Source organism: Suncus etruscus, chromosome 5, assembly GCF_024139225.1.
Source record: "Suncus etruscus isolate mSunEtr1 chromosome 5, mSunEtr1.pri.cur, whole genome shotgun sequence".
Taxonomy (NCBI): Eukaryota; Metazoa; Chordata; class Mammalia; order Eulipotyphla; family Soricidae; genus Suncus; species Suncus etruscus.
The window spans coordinates 96,461,224-96,478,864 of record NC_064852.1 but is presented as its reverse complement, the minus strand read 5'-3'; the positions used below and the strand labels follow the sequence as shown (position 1 = coordinate 96,478,864).

Here is a 17,641-nt window from a genome sequence, read left to right as displayed (position 1 = left end):
TGTTTTATCACTGAAGCACATTTCAGGGAAAGAAACTGCTTTAACTGTTATAAGGAGCAGGTCACAGGAAGGGAATGAATTCTGTCATTTTCATCCTCACCCGGTTTCCTTACCTGTCCTTCCTCCCTCCTTCTCTCCTTATTTTCCCTCCCTCCCTCCCTCCCTCCCTCCCTCCCTCCCTCCCTCCCTCCCTACCTTCCTTCCCTCCTTCCTTCCTCCTTCCTTCCTTCCTTCCTTCCTTCCTTCCTTCCTTCCTTCCTTCCTTCCTTCCTTCCTTCCTTCCTTCCTTCCTTCCTTCCTTCCTTCCTTCCTTCCTTCCTTCCTTCCTTCCTTCCCTCCTTCCCTCTCTCCCTTCCTCCCTCCCTTCTTTTCTTCCTCCCTCCCTCTCTCCCTCCCTCCCTCCCTTTCTTCCTTCTTGGGCTTAACATATGCAAGACATGATCCCCACTGTTAAGCCATATCTGAGTCCTCCCCAGTAAGCATTTAAGAAAAAAAAGATATAAAAATATAAGTAAGTAAAAATAGTAATTCACCATGCATCAATGAACCAGTTCTGTTTAAATTTTGATACCATAGAACAACAAAATAATAAGCATTTTTAGAAGCAGACCCATGATAAAAGGCGCTTGGTTTGTATAGGAAGAAATACAGAGAGACAAAATTATTTCCTAATGTTATTTAGTGAAGGGTTAAACAAATAAAAGGAAATTTGACAGGCTCTGGGATTTTCCCACACCCGAGATGCAAACCTTTCCTTAATCCAAGCACCCCTAACTACTCTCTTTGCCAGCTTCCATTGAATTCAATCGCCAGCTCTGGGTGAACAAGGTGAGATGTGTCAGAGCAGTTGTGGATCAAGTGTTACTCCACTCTCCTTTAGGAGAGGGGTGATGTTCTATTTTATGAGGCAGGAAGGGGAGACTGAGGACAGATGCAGACAGGCTGAAATTTTGGAAGTTATGTAGATTGAAGAAAGATTAAGAGTATTGCCTTAGCAGTCAAAGTTGCCAACTAAGACCAGTATCACAAATTGTGAAAAAAAGTTCTTTTTTTTTTTTTTTTTTTTTTTTTGTGGGAGGCACACTCGGTGACACTCAGAGATTACACCTGGCTATGCGCTCAGAAATCACTTCCGGTTTGGGGGACCATATGGGTGGGACCCCGGGGGAATTGAATCCCGAGGTCCGTCCTAGTCTAGCGCGGGCAAGGCAGACACCCTACCGCTTGTGCCATTGCTCTGGCACTTTTTCCTTTTTTCTTTTTTTGGGCAACAACCGTTGACGCTCAGGGGTTACTTCTGGCTCAGCGCTCAGAAATGGTTCCTGGGTTGGAGGACCATATGGGACGCTGGATATTGAACCCATGTTCGTCTTGGATCAGACATTTGCAAGGCAAACACCCTGTGCTACCACTCCGGCCCCAAGAAAAAATATTTTTAATTTTTAATATCTTCCAAAAAGAAATGTTTTTGGCCACCAAGATAATAACGACCCACCTTTAGAAATCTTAAGCCTGCCTCTGTGTCCAATAGCTACTGGCTTTGGGAATGAAGACTGCCGGGCATAAATATGCAAGTAATCTGAGGATGAGTGTTTTTCCCTCTGCCCCTATTCTGGAAGTAAGCAGCAGTATAAGTGCATTAGAAAAGCTCTAAGTTGGAATTTCAAGGTAGCAACTGGGACATGCTACATTAAGCAGCCACTATGCAATTGCTCTGAAGCTCATCTTCCTTTACAGAGGCATTATCAAAGCAACCTGCCTCTTTTTGTAGAACTTAAGACCTTTTTCAAAATATTGATAATATGTCAGTTACAAAGACTTCGCATTCCACAAGATTCTTATGTGGAAACTTTTGCCATATAACTAGAACTTTTAAATAAATAATCTAAGTCTAATGATACCACTTGTCCTGTTTTAAACAGGTGACATAAATGTAATAATATCACTTTCTTTGTTTAATGTTTAAAACTCCCAGATAGTCTCTCCCTGATAGGACATCTTTTCGGGCTCTCCTCGGACATGGACCCATATGATGTGTCTTATAGATGAATAAACAGTGTACTGATTATAGTACAGCTTAGTTATTTCTTATTTGACAAGAGTATTGAGGATACCTCAATATTTATTCAATTCTAATTTCAGACATTTCTGTAATTTTTAATTCTTTTGTTTGTTTGTTTGTTTTTTGTTTTTGGGCCACATCTGGTGATGCTCAGAGGTTACTCCTGGCTTGGGGGACTATATAGGATGCTGAGGATCAAATCCAGGTCCTTCCTGGGTCAGCCACGTGCAAGGCAAATGCCCTACAGTTGAGCTATCGCTCCAGCCCCTTAGCGAAGGTTATTTTATCTGTCTATATTCTTAGCCTAGATAATTTAATATTGATAGCCTTGATAGCCTTTGCTGAGTTTCTGGTGTGTGTGTATATGTGTGTGGGTGTGTACGGTGTTTAATTTAAAATAAAGGGCATGCCTACGAATATGCATTACTATATTCTGTGATTCCACACCTTGTTGTTTCTTCCTTATAGTCTTGAGTCCATGGCTGCCATCTTAACTACCAGCAAGATCTTGAAAGAATGTGTCATCATTGTTTAAGTTGGGGTTTTCTAGAATGCTCTTGGCCCTAGAGTATATGAGAAGAAGGAAATAAATTGAGTGGAAGAATAAAATAGGGTCAAGGAGTCTCATGTACATTGATGGAATTAAGAAAGATAGAATACCCAAGCTGTAGAGTTAGCAACAATGAAATTATGATTCAAACTTTAACAACCAAACTTAAAAAGATGCTTGTTATGATGGCAGGCTAGGGTGATATGGGGGAGGTATGAGATGTACTCTGGAAACATTGGTGGAGGGAGGTTGACACTTACAATGTGATTGGTGCTGAAAAATTGCATGTCTAAAACTTAACTATGAATAACTTTGTAAATTATAATGATTGAAATTCAAAAATTATAAAAAAACCAAAATATTGATAATAAAATTCCCCTAAGGTTACAGTCACCTGATTCATACAACAGAATATGTCTAAGTTTGCTCAAGCTAATTTTCAATGTGAGGTTAGCCTCTCGGTTTGGGCTAGGAACCCCAGATCACTTGTTTGGAAATTATGAAACCATGGAGTCAGAGAATTGAAGGAAGAGAGGAAGAAGGGTGCCTGAAGTGGCTGGAAGGGCGAAGAACATTCATTCCTGTCTTACCATCGTATATAAACCAGTTTCTCAAATAAGTTCTCAAATTTATTTGGGAATCCCACTTTGACGAACAATCCCTCAGTACCTCCTAGAAAATCTTTCTCTAAGTCAATGCATAGAAATTGCACACAACTCTACTACTGGCCCCCCTCCAAAGTTCCAGCACTCCTAGGGGCAGTCTCAAACACTGGAAAATAGTGACATAGTGCCTGACACATAGAGATTTTTTTGTCTCCTAATTGGGGTAGAATTTAGCCCCAGTTTGAATTGAGACGTTTCTCCAACTGACTTGCTTCTCTTTAGTTCCCTGTTTGTAAATGACATAAGTCGCCTGGCCATCTAGGATCAAATTCTCAGTCTTCTTTGGATTCCCCATAGCCACACTTGAGTCTTCCTCTAGTCTCTCACACTCACACTTATCTTAAACTGCTCCACTTCACTGTTGCATCTAATGAAGGAAACAAAGATTCTGGTAAAGCAGTTTCTTTTTTTTTTTTTTTTTTTTTTTTTTTTTTTGGTTTTTGGGTCACACCCAGCGGGGCTCAGGGGTTACTTCAGGCTCTATACTCAGAAATCGTTCCTGGCAGGCTCAGGGGACCATATGGGATGCCGGGATTCGAACCACTGACCTTCTGCATGCAAGCCAAACACCTTACCTCCATGCTATCTCTCTGGCCTCTAGCAGTTTCTTATTGACTTGGGCTTGTCTCCTTTGTGAGGAAGGAGGTGGAGGACTGTGAGAAGAGAAAGTGTTTGGGATTTGTGTCTCTAGCAATATCACATCAATTGTTTTTCTATATCCATTTAGCAGGACATTCAGAATCTGGGAAGCTGGTCCAGTGTGCTGTTACTTGCTATTGTCATCCATGGTTCCCCCCCCCCCCCCAAACTCCCTTCCCCATGGACATCCGATTAAAAATTTCTTTGCCAGGTCCCAGTTTTATGGGGAAAGAGTACCAAAGATCAGTCATCTAGGCATCCTTAATTCAGCTTTACTTTATCTAGAGAAAATGAGCTGAGCTTAGGCTGAGCTATGGAAAGCAACTGACCTTTACTCCTGAAGAAGTAATTGTAGCCTCTGCTGCTGAATGGATAGAAAAGTCCATCCCAGGACATGGTGACCTGAAATCAGCAGGCACTCTCTGATATAGTGCTGCCCTCAGTCCCTACACACTTGCAGCCTAGGAAGGTACTATTTACCCTGTGGAGGATCAGTCTTGAAAGAGAGGTACTTGTACCTGAGAAACTGAAAAGACAGAATTGGTTGATAACTTAATCAAAATAACTGCAAAAGCTGATCATCCAATCACTTCCTTAACATAACCTCTACTCAACAGGCTCTTACAATATTATCACACTTTGTTTACCTGTCTCTCTTCTGCCTGGGTCTGACTTCCATTCCTGAGTTCTGGCTGTGAATTATAGATCCACTACTGAATTGCCACTAGGGCCACATCTATGAAAGGTAATAATGGTTTCTATCCCACAAGGAATAATTATGGGGGTTTATTTATTACTTATTTATCCATTCCTTTACTCTTTGTTGGGCTTGGGATCACATCCAGCAACTCTCAGGGCTTACTCCTGACACTATAGGGCTCACTTCTGGTGGTACAGAGGGGACTGTACACACTAGTACCAGGGATTGAACCAGGGCTCACTGCATGCAAGGCAAATGCCTTACCCACTAAAATAGCTCTTTAGCTCTTAATTATGTGTATCTAATTCAATGCGTATTTGATTTCCTTTTTCTGGGCCTAGGATTATGGTTTCCTCATGGGTACCTAGTGATTATTTGTAAGGTTTTTTTTTTTTCTTTTTACTAGAATAACATTTCTATACATTTCTTTGGGAAACTAAGCTTAAAGAATTTTCTTGTCACAATGCAAGCTGATTTTCGGGAAGAGGATTTGGCTGAAAGACACTTTTTTATCGATCAGATTAACTGAAGGTAGTATCTGTCTATAAAGATAGGTGAAAGCCAGAAAATGTTTTTTTTTTTTTGTATTTTATGATATGATTTGGTTGTGGTTTTGAAATTGTGTTCTGTGAATCATTTGAAAGCTAAGACAATTATTAGAATTTCTTCTTAAAAGTGTTGAACTATGGGCATGAGTCATTTTACTTAGCTAAAAGTGACTTTTCTTTAATCTACCAACTGTTTGAAGGTCATAATTTTTATTAGACCTCATGATCCAATAAAAAATGCCTTCAGACATTTACAGTTGTCATATAATTATTATGGACTCTCCTGAAATCATAGCTACCCTCAGCTCTTGTAGAGCTCTTTCCCTCATAGGAATATATTGGAGTGAATAACCATTAGCTGATTGATAGGTCTAAAATTGTGTTTTTCTTACATGTTTAACAATGTCATTTCTGAAAGGAAAGGTGTTAGATAACTTTCCTGAGACATTTTGAAAAATAAGTATAGTTTCTCACCTAATGGCATGAAGAAATAATTCCAGATCTTAGGAGACAATAAAATTATTGGAACTATAGTGTGAAGATACACTGTAAAATAGCATGCTATAAATATGACAGGCTATTCTATGCAAGAAATGTGGTTAGGACAAAGCTGAGGATGTGGGTCTGTGGAACAAGGTTCTTTAGTTCAGATACCAAATGAAAAAGACCAAGGGCAGTTGTTGGAAAACTCAGGCACAGTCTCAGGCAAGACTGCAGGCATAAGTTTGGAAGACCCTCAAGGTCTTTTCACCATGTCTAGTAGAGAGCAGGGAAACTAGTTTCCTTTCATGCTTCTAGCAATACTGTATGTTGAATGTCTTTTAACAATTCATCATTATTATTCTGCAATTCTGCAGATTGGTCTTGTCTCACTCAATGGAAAAACTTTAAAATCTTTGAGGTTTCCCAGAGGTGGTACAACCCAAGAGGAGATTTCCAAACCTGCACTTCAAGCAAAACTTGCTGCTCCTAATGTCTATGCTTCTCAGTAAAAGCCAACTTTATTTTTTCTTTAAGAATGTTTTTAGGAGCCAGAGTGGTGGCACCATGATAGGGCATTTGCCTTGCATGCAGCTGATATAGGCTGGACCTCGGTTCGATCTCTGGAGTTCCATATGGTCCCTCAAGCCAGGAGCAATTTCTGAGCACATAGCCAGGAGTAACCCCTGAGCATCACTGGGTGTGGCCAAAATAAAAAAAGGAATTATTTTTAAAATTTATTTTTATTAAAGCACCATGATTTACAAAGTTATTCATAGTTGAGTTTTAGACATACCCTTCTTCCCAACTTGTTGTCTTATTTTTTCTTAAGTTTGGGTCTCATGATTTCAGTGTTGCTAACTCTGTGGTTTGGATATTTAACTCTGTCCTTCCTTATCACCACAGGTATTCCTGAATCCTTTATTTAATATCTGCACTATTATTTCACACCTGTCTTCCCCCCAACCTGCACTCTATTTCTTTCCTTTTCTCAATAAACTCTGAGGCCAGGGTGATCTAGGCAGCCTCCCCTTTAAAACAGTGCATTCCCCTCATGCCATTATTCTAAATACCACATGCAAGTAATATTATCCTGTATTTATCCTTCGGATTTACTTTATTTAACATGATATCTTCCAGTTACATCAGATTGTATGGTTGCATCATTCCTTATAGCTGTGTAGTGTTCCACTGTGGTTGTGTCTGTGTGTATATGTCTTCATGATCCACTCATCCGTCATTGGACATCCAGGTTGATTCCAAATCCTAGCTATTGTATTTATTTTACAGCTATTTTACTGGTTTGCCTCCTCCGGTTTACCCAGCTAGTCCACTAATAAAAGTGGCAACTGGTGCTAAAATGCAAACCAATTGTTAAAGTGTGAGAAGGGGAAGCTGTTCTTAGGGAAAGGAACTAGGAAGGTGTGGTTCCTGTTTTATGCTAATCACATCATTTTTCCAACTTCTTTCTGCTCAATTGGCCACACTCCTGGAAATTTTGTGCAGAAGACAAACTATTCAGGAACAACTGTTACTTGCTGTTGAATGCAGCAGCTGGTAATGAGGTGAAGAAAACAGTTTTTTTCTGTTCTTTTTTTGGATGGGGGGGGGGGGGGGAGATGATGAGGCCACATTCAGCCGTGCTGAGGGCTTACTCCTGGCTCTGTTCTCAGGAACCACCTACTCATGGTGCTTGAATGACCCATATGTGCTGCCAGGGATTAAACAAGGGTCTGCTATGTAAAAAACAAGCATCTTACCTCCTATATTATTTCTTGGGACCCCCAAAGCTTTTAAGTAAAGCATAAAGTGGCTGTTGTTGAGGTGCTCATACTGGTGTCTCATCTTGTCCCTGTTTTTGTTTGGTAACTAGAAAAATTAATTGTGCATTTATTGAACTAAACTGGCACATTATTTCATTTTTGGGACATACCTGGATTGTGCTTAGAACTTACTCCTGACTCTGCCTCTTAGGATCACTCCTACTGGGTTGTAGAGGGACCAGGTGAGGGTGTTGGCTGAGAGCAAGGCAAGGAAAGTTCCCTACCCACTGTACAATTGCTTTGGCCCTAAATTGACACACAAAAGTTAACGTTAACAACATAGATAACAACTAAATTTCAAATAAGGTCCAGAAAACGCGCATCTTATCATGATTGGAGTCCAGTACTGCATAACCAAGGAAACTCAGGAGGGGGTTAAGAGAGGACCTCTGAGGATATCTGCGGAGGCAATGGAGCTGATTGTCCTGCCTTTGTCTGACAGGTCATTGCTTGTGAGCAGCAGTACGATTCTTCCTATGATGCTCGCTGTGACGTGTGGTCCTTGGGGATCACAGCTATTGAACTGGGAGACGGAGACCCTCCCCTTTTTGACATGCATCCTGTGAAAACGCTCTTTAAGATTCCAAGGTAGGACACAAGATGGCGCTCTTAGCCCATTAGTTCTTTTTTTTTTTTTTTTGCAAAGGGTTGGTAAACAATTTCCTATCTGAGGAAAATCTGATCACAAAATGTTATTTCTTTTTGAAAAGAAAAATGTATGTGGAAAGGGGGCTAGGTATTGCCAAAAGACAACATATACTGAGATTACTGGGACCTTGTAGCAGCCGCATATTTTCATATTCATTTCATGATTCATTAGAAATGTCATTCTTCAGTGTGCGCAAGAGAGAATGCAATATTATATTAGATTATCTCTTTAAATGTTGATGTTTTGTATAAATTGTATAGTCCTCATAGGTCATCTTTCCCAGTTTAATCATTCCTGTTTGGGAAAATTTGGAGCACAAAAAATAGCTTCTTTTATACACTCAGAGCAGCACTGAAAAAAGGAAATTTTAGAAAAATTACGTCAATTATATGACTTGCTGTTCATCTCTAAATTTCTGTGTGTGGGGAAATTGTGGGAATGTGACTTGTTTTTTAGAAGAGGGGGTAAATTAAAAAGCCAATGTATGTTCTATGTTCATGTTGGCAAGGGTTGATGTTTTAAGGTGGCTGGAAGCTTTTCTATGATGGGAATGAAGCTCCTGGCTACCCAATCCGGCTAGATTGTAGACTGAGAGATTAATATCTTTCACATTTCTCTTTGGGCAGGCTGGGAGCCATTTAACTACTTGAACAATGCAAGTGTTAACCTTTCCTTATCTGCACAATCACACTGCTACCACAGCCTTTAAAATTTTTCAGTTGATTGCAATTTGCACTTCTGATTAGGTCTATTTATATGCAGATGAGTCTCAGTGTTGTTCATCATCATAATATTATCGTTTTGTACCTAACCCAGATGTGAACAGCCACTCACCACTCTTCCAAAAAATGATTGCTACCCAAGATGGAGTTAGTGTGTTTTTTGCATTTTTCCAAAATATGGGAAATTAGATTAGAGGAGCAGACACCAACTCTGGCCATATAAATTAATAGACTGCTAAATGCTCAAAACACAGTAAGAAAACTGAATCCTCACACAGCATTGCAAACAATAATACGTCATATAATGGTGTATGGGCAAAGTGTGCATGCGTGTATGTCTTTTAAACAAACGGTTTCATTGTTTAACCATTTATTTACCAGCTTGATATTATTTTCCAAATATTAGAATTAAGATGTGGTTTTCATTTGCAAGATATATATGCATATATTTAAATGATTTGAATTATATATTTGTTTTGGTATGCTCTTCTTTCTCTCTATAAATTATTTTACTATTAAAAATGTTAATACTAAGGCACTATGATTTATTTAGTTATTTATAGTTGAGTTTCAGGTGTCCAATGTTACAAGACCAATTCCACCACCAATGTTGACTTCCTTATGTTTTGTATACATATGCCAACCTTGAAAAGCTACAAAGGGGTGTGGAAGAGTTTCAATAGAGAGACAAATCTATGTTTCTTTTTCTTAGCTTCCACTGTGCCCATTCAAGCCTCTGGTTTCTAATTGTCTCTTTATTCTCAGTTCTCTTCCACCTTCAGAAAATCTTTCATATTTGAAACCCCCAGCCCCAGCCCACTGCCTGCCTTGGCCTGAAAGAGCCTCAAAAAACTGCTAGAAAAGAAGGCTAGGGATATGAGAGATTCTCTTCTGGGTGGAACCTCCTGCCCTTTCACTGTCTCTTGGTTCCTGTGCAAGTGACAAATCGGTTAGAACCAAGGACTATCAACAAGAATCAGTCAGTAGATAATCAGTGTGATTAGGTGCACTCAACACTGGTCATTGTCACAACCTTAAGCTGTCAACTTGCTAGTACAGGGCAGGAAAGATCAGAGGGTTTGTTGTTTTAAAACTTACATACAGTATAGAATTTTTATTCCTCGAAAGTTGGGTTTATATTTACTGTTATTTACTCAAAAGTATCCTGTTAGAGTTCTCTAAGGATCTTGGGGATAGGTGATAAATGTGTGTGTGTGTGTGTGTGCACTATCTTAATTTTGAACACTAAGAATGTATCTTTTCCCAAGAATGGGAAAAGAAAGAATGTATGTATTTTTAGTAAGTGAAGAGATATTATAGTGTTGCTTGCCTTGCACATAGCTCACCTAGGTTCCATCCCTGGTAACCAGTATAGTCCCTCAAATTCATCAGGAGTGATTCCTGAGCATAGAGCCCTGAGCACTACTGGTGTACTGATGTCACCTCCAAATCAAAAAATAAATAAACACATAAATTGGCCACTCCAATAATTTGCCTAGATTTTTTTTATAGATCTCTTTCCCGCTCTCTCTTCCCCCCCCTCTCTCTATGAGATGTTTTCCTCCTTTTTCATCTGTCAGCATTTATTATTCTAATGGTGACAAGCAATCAACAAATCTTACAAAATTCCTTATTTTTTTTTTTTTTTTGGGCCACACCCTGTGACGCTCAGGGGTTACTCCTGGCTATGCGCTCAGAAGTTGCTCCTGGCTTCTTGGGGGATCATATGGGACGCAGGGGGATCGAACCGCGGTCCGTCCTAGGCTAGCGCAGGCAAGGCAGGCACCTTACCTCCAGCGCCACCGCCCGGCCCCAAAATTCCTTTTTTTAAGAGGAGAACTAAATATACAAGCCAAAGTCAAACAATAATGGAATCAAGACTCTAACGATCTAAATTGTAAATGGGCCTGCTATGTCGACTGTGGAGCAAAGGATGGTTGGTTGGGATACACTCTGAGAACATGGTGGAATGAGTTCTACATTGGAGGGGGGGTTGGCCCTGATTTATTGTATGTCTGAAGTCCAACTATGAAGAACTATGTAAATCACAATGGTTTTAATTAAAAACATTTACATTTTTCTTTTCTTTTTTTTTTTTTAAAGTTATTGGGACCTGAGTTCTGAACAAGGAGGGATGCTATTTTGTAAAGGCCACATAGCAGGCTTCTTCTCCATTCTGAGCCATGGGATCTCCCATGGAGAGATGCCATTTTGTAAGAACCACATGGTGCAGTCTTTACAAGCACATTTCCATAGACACCTCCCCAGGCTACTTGGCCATACCAGGTAGTCTCTCAGGGAAGAACAAGGGAGCAGTAGGACAATAGCCAATCATTGTAAAGATCATCAGAAAGCTGGAACCTCCCTTCCTCATGACCTTGGGAGAGATGACCCTGGCTGACCAGTGGGGGGGGGCGCTTTTTGGCAGGAGGATTAAAATATTAAACTTTATTCCAGTTGAGTGGTCTCGTTCTTTGAGTCTGGACTCCAACAAAAATTAGAATAAATTATTTTTTCAATTGAATGACCATGAGATACAGTTACAAAGTTGTTTTTGATTGAATTTCAGTCATACAATGTTCTAATATCATCTCTGTTCATTTCCCACCCACCATTGTCCCCAGTTTTCCTCTACTGCACCTCTGGGCAGACATTTCTCTTCTCTTTTCTCCTCTCCTCTCTCTTTCTCTCTTTTTCTCTCTTCTTTCCCCCTCTTTCTCTTTTTCTCTCTCTCCTTCCCCGTACTTTTTTCCTTTTAGGCACTGTGTTTTAGGCAATATTGTTACTGAACGAGTATCATGCATGCCACTTTGCCTATTTTCAGCACCCAGAGTGATGGTTTCTAACTATCCTTATAATGGTGGTCCCTTCTTTATTCTAACTTCACTCTATTCTCCTCCTCCCCTTTGTGTCAAATTTGCCACCATGAGCCCAAGTCTCTGGGTATTATTTTGACCATATTATGGACAAAAGTTCTTTTAATCCATTTGGTTTCAGAATCCCCTAATTCCCCTCACCCCTACCCAATTTGGATATGAGCATTTTCAGTCTTCTGAAATTCTCTTCAATGAAAGCATGCTAAGTCTATTTCAAAGTACTCTGGGATGATTTCTAATCTCACCAATTTCCTTTAATCTTGTTCTTACTGGAACTACTTGAATAAATTACCTGGTAAGGAAAGACCATAGAACCTTTACTGAACCAGGACAGAGTGACTTTCCTGAGTGACAAAGGGTTTATGAACTAATGAAGTGCTGATTATATGGGAAATGAGCACCTCAGATGTCAGCAAAGTAGGTAATTTCACAGGTTCTCTGGAAGATGCAGGAAACAAGAAGGGGAAGTGGTGATTCCTCCACTCATGGGGGCTCCTTGCTCCCTCCTCTTTTGCCTCTACCTACCTTCTTTGCTTCCCTTGACCTTTATATTTGATGAGCCTCATGAAGGAATCGTGACCTGTCTTTGAAATACTGTATGACTCAAAATCTTTCCTCTGTTGAGAACACGCAGAAATTATCTGCTGATTGGCAGAGCATCTTCTATTTACTGAACCTGTCAGCGTGTGTCACCTTGTCTAATGCCTTTGCTCTGAAAATGTCACCCATCTCTGACAGTTGCTGTTCTGTCTGCTGCTATTTTCCTCTGGGAGATAGAAGAAAGAAAAAGAATGAAAATCCTTTGGGCACCAAAGGGATTCAACTACAATTCTCTCCAAAGGAACTTCTAAGGAAATGTTTATGGTTGCAGAGATTTGGAAGGACCTTGTTCTAGATACATTTTCTTTTTTTTTTTTTTTTTTTTTGGTTTTTGGGCCATACCCGGTGACGCTCAGGGGTTACTCCTGGCTATGTGCTCAGAAGTTGCTCCTGGCTTGGGGGACCATATGGGACGCCGGGGGATCGAACTGCGGTCCGTCCTAGGCTAGCGCAGGCAAGGCAGGCACCTTACCTCTAGTGCCACCGCCCGGCCCCTAGATACATTTTCAACTGCAAAGGAGATAATTTTTATAGATTCAGGGCAAGAACCCAAATATGAGAAATATACAATGGTGTTTGTTGGTCTCTTGGAAACTATGTACAATCCATAACTAAAAGACTCAAACTAATGACCTTTTTGACCTGCACAGAGTCAGGAGGCATTGGGGATAGGTGAGAATATGTATTAGAACGGTACTGAAACTCATGCCCATCACCTGCTCATTTATGTGAGGACATGCAGGGGTCCTCAAACTTTTTAAACAGGGGGCCAGTTCATTGTCCCTCAGACCATTGAAAGGTCTGACTATAGTAAAAATAAAACTTATGAACCAATTCTTATGCACACTGCATATATCTTATTTTGCAATGAAGAACCAAAATAGATACAAATACAATATGTGGCCACTGATAGAGTGTATCTTTTCGGTATCTTTCTGCCTATTAGACTTTCATTTCATTCTCTGTCAGAACATGAGGCTGCTTTTCGAATTCTGTCAGAAACATCCTTGCCAGCAGCAGCAGTTATGATAGGTCAGCCTGAGCCCTCCAGTCCCTTATGCCAGTGGCTCTTCTTTCCTTACCAGCAGTGTCTTCTCAGTCTTCAAATTAAAAAAAGGAGAACTTGTGATGATCACTGATTCACATTGAAGCACTTTCCTTTTTTTCTTTGTTTGTTTTTTTGTTTTTTTGGATCACACCTGGCAGCGCTCAGGGGTTACTCCTGGCTCTATGCTCAGAAATCGCTCCTGGCAGGCTCAGGGGGCCAGATGGGTTACCGGGATTTGAACCACTGACCTTCTGCATGAAAGGCAAAACACCTTACCTCCATGCTGTATCTCCGGCCCCTATTTGAGCACTTTCTTAATCTAAAGCAGCTTATTTTCACTCCAGTCTATTAGCTTCATAGGGATGCCAGTACAAACTTGGCATCTTGAAACCATCATGATCTACCCTCTCCAGACCTCAGAACTGGAAGTCTGAACTCAAGTGTGGGCAGAGTCCTCCTTTGGAGAACCTTCCTTGCTTCTCCAAACTCTGCTGGTGATTAGTTTGGGGTAGAAGTATTCCTTTTTCTCTTTTGTATCCCTTTTGATTGCCTTCTTTTCTGCCTTAACTAGCAGGGAAACTTATTATAAATTTGGGGCCCATCGTAACTGGAGAGGCTGGGATTCTTAAGTACCTTTGTCAAGACCCCCATTGCCAAAAAGGCCATACTCTCAAGTGCCAAGTAATTAAACTATGCTGGGAGTTAACAGTGTTACTGGACTACTGTTCAGGACCTTATAGCAACCAAACATTACAGGGCTTCTTTTTTTATGGGGGGATGGCATTTGAGTTACACCTGGCTGTATCAGGGGTTGTTCTGGCTCTATTCTAGAAGTCATTCCTGGTGATGCTTAGGGGACCATATGGGGTATTGGGGATCAAAATATGTGCACGGAATTATCCTTAAGTCCTCAGACCCCCAAACTTTATGTTTGTCATATAGTTACTGAGAAACTAATTTGATATAATAGGAAGGCCACTTGTCTTGATATGACAAATATAGCACCCCATATGGTTCCCTGAACTTCATCAGAAATGATCCCTGAGTATAGAGCCAGGAGTAATGGCAGATATGATCCCCCACAAAAGAGGGAAGAGAAACTAATCTGGGAGCAAAATAAAGAAAACTGGGCCAGGGAGGTGACTCAAAATGCTATGAGCCTAGCTTTGCTTGTGGAAGCCTAAAGTTTGATATCTGGTGCCATTTGATCCCCTGAGCATTGCTGGCTGTAGACCTCAAACAAAAAAGACATCAATAAAAACAAAGGAAAACTAGTTAAATGATAATGGAGAAATGACAACTACTATGATGTATCAAATACAAACTTGGTGGCAGACACTGAACTGTTTCATTGATATGGTTGCATTAAATTCTCACTGCGACTGATTCTGAGAGGTCGGGACTGTCACCACATCTTTTTCTAGAGCAGAAAATTGGAAGCCCCTGATCACGTCACTGAAGGAAAAATTATTGGACAAGTTTACTCCAAAGCTCACATCTTTTACATTTAAAAAGTTACGGACACTGAAGAATACAGACACATGAATAAAGTGTTCTTTAAAAAGTTTACAAGCCAGCATAGTTTCTGCTCCCAATACTAACCTGCGATTATAAACTTGAAAATTAGAATGTCATGTGCGTCAGTGATTACGTCAAGCAAGGAGTTAAAAGCAGCAATCAAGAGCCATCAGAGGAAAGCCAGGCTTTCCTGGGTTCAGTGGTTTATGACCCTATAAGTCAGAATTTCCTCCTTACCTCAAACACCTCTTCAAGCAAATGCCATTAGTTTATAATTTAGAAAGCTTAAGACAAGGGTTTGAACTAAAGGGTAGCAGAATGCATATTATGTAAAAGTAAAGAGACATTTCACGTTATCATTTTTGTTCCAGCCAACCCTCTTGCAAGCGGTGCAACTGTTATGTCCGCTGTTTCTGTATCTTTTCCTTTTTTTCTGTTTTTTTTTTTTTAGAAGAAAAATGCTGAATTTGGTTTTGTGATAAATGGAAATCTGTTTCTGGTGTCCTGAATTTAGTGCATTTTATTTTAAGTGTTTATTTTGGAGGAGACAATATAACATTCGTAATTCTTATTTTGGGAACGTTATTAGACTCTAGTGGCTAACTAGAGTTTTAGAATCGAGTCTGAAGACTTAGTCTATATTTATGTTTATGGAGATAAAGATTTCTTAGCTGTAAACTGGCCATTTACAAAAGTGCTTTGGGACACACTTTGCTGGGAATTTGGGAATGCTGTACCCGATATGCAAGAACATTTCTAGCTTTGTTGACTCAAAGTCAGTCTTGGGTTGATTGCTTGGGTGGGAAGAGGAGAGATGAGGGCCTTTTCTGATAGGGAGAACATAGTTTTAAATCTCTTCGTTCCTTGGCAAAGGTGAAAGTCGCACTAACATACAAAACAAAGAGAAACAAAGAGAACAAAAGAAAGAAAATGGAGAAACAAAACACCAAATCTTAGGCTACCTGAAATCCTCTAGTGAGTGACCAGTGGGGCTCAGCAAGTTTAGTTTCCCCCGTTTGAAACATTTGTGAGTCTATTTGAAAAATCTCAGGGATTCAGTGCTCATACCAGACTCTTACTTTGAAATAAATTCATAGACTAAATTTTTATTTAATTTCATCTGAATTTCTGTCACTTTTTATTTTTAAAGATAAAGTGTTCCTTTATTCTAACTTTGCTAATTCACAAACCAAATTGTTCCTACATGGGAAGCCTGCTCCTCAGCTGCGAGAAAATGCCAAGACAGCGGGGAGCCCTGAGTCACCAGTAATTGTCTTACTATTACAAAATCTCACCGGACATTTCCCCTCAGGGCAGTGAAATATAAGCAGAAGAAATTAAACCTAAACTATTGTTGGTGAAGTGTAATGAGTGAGGGGGATGGGTGTTTAATGGCACAAGAAGGCAGGCTCTGCCCTAGGGGAATTTTGGTTTCTCTTCACCAACGCAGGTCACTTAGCTATTGGCCTTTTGAGCAATGAACCCTCCCTATCCTGACTTAGCTCATAAAGCAGGAACTAGAAAAATTAACATCATTTAGCATTTATTGAGTGCTTAATTGCAGAAAGCTCTTGAAATATACCAGTAGAAAAATAATTTTCTTTTTTGAGTTTTGGCTGGTGGGGTAATTTTGTGTGTGTGTGTGTGTGTGTGTGTGTGTGTGTGTTGTGGTTCCTATTTCATAAGGAATCCTCTTCCTACCCATAGGGAGGATCCTCTCCATTTCCTTGGGAACTCAGCTGTAAGTAGCTGGCAGTAATGGCCCAGAAGACTTCCACTCTGTGGAACATGTTTCTAAATTCTTTAATTTGAGTTGAGCAGCTGGGGCTGTGAATTCCTGTGGAGGTACAGCTTGTTGCCTCTTATATCTTGGCAGGCCCAGAGGTCTCCTTCCATTTTGCAAAGTTTCATTTGGGGACCAAGTTCATGCCTAAAGGGATTGCCAGTCCCAGTTCAAGTTGAGTTAAAAGCTCATCCTGAGAGAAGGGAATGACCAAATACTTCAAGGTGTCCACTTACAGCACTATCTGAGCTTTCTCCCTCATTACCTGACTTTTAGTATTTGGCACAATCACTTTGGCACATTCCAATTTAGCTCCTAAATGATGGAGAGATGGGCAAAGAGGGCAGGCAAGGAAACAGAACTCAAGATAATACTAAAAAAAACTAAGGCATTCTTATTTTCTCTTGACTCTGAAAACAAAAACTTGAGAATGCAGGTGAGGAATAGTTATAAAATGTTTTTATAATTGGCATGCTGGTAGGAAAGGGGACAACACCAAGGATGAAGAGAGATGAGGTAGGAAGCTTTGCACAACTGGAATTGTCCATTCCCCAAGACTCCCAGAGTCCAAGGAAGCCAGTGTCATAAGGAAGAAAACAAGAAGTGGTAGTCAAGCATGAGTGTTTATATCAGTTATCTACTGGTATATAGCAAACATAATAGTTTAAAAATAGTCAACTTGATCTGTAAGTTTGCAGAGTGGTTCTGTGGATTTTGGCTGAGCTAGTTCCTATATCTATACTCAATTGGGGATTTGACTGGGGACTGGTCTAGGATGTCCTTGGCTTCAATGACTTTGCTCCAAGTTGTTTCTTATCTACTCACAGGCTAGCCAGGGATCTTTCACATGGATAGCAGGATCCAAAAATATATTCCAAAAGGGGGAGAAAACTGGGTCATTATTGCAGTTTATGGTATTTTAAGTCAGTTTCTATGTATTTAAGTATCACCACCTTAAATTCTCTTTGTCTCAGTTTC

General features: G+C 40.2%; 1 protein-coding gene across 1 annotated transcript in view; it reads left to right on the top strand.

Annotated features, from left to right (window-relative positions):
• The window catches only part of MYO3B (myosin IIIB), a 481,137-nt gene that overhangs the window by 27,097 nt on the left and 436,399 nt on the right, over positions 1 to 17,641 (top strand). Inside the window, exon 7 of the mRNA XM_049772878.1 lies at positions 7,910 to 8,055. Within this exon, the coding sequence (XP_049628835.1) occupies positions 7,910 to 8,055 (146 nt within the window). The remainder of the gene's footprint in view (positions 1 to 7,909; positions 8,056 to 17,641) is intronic.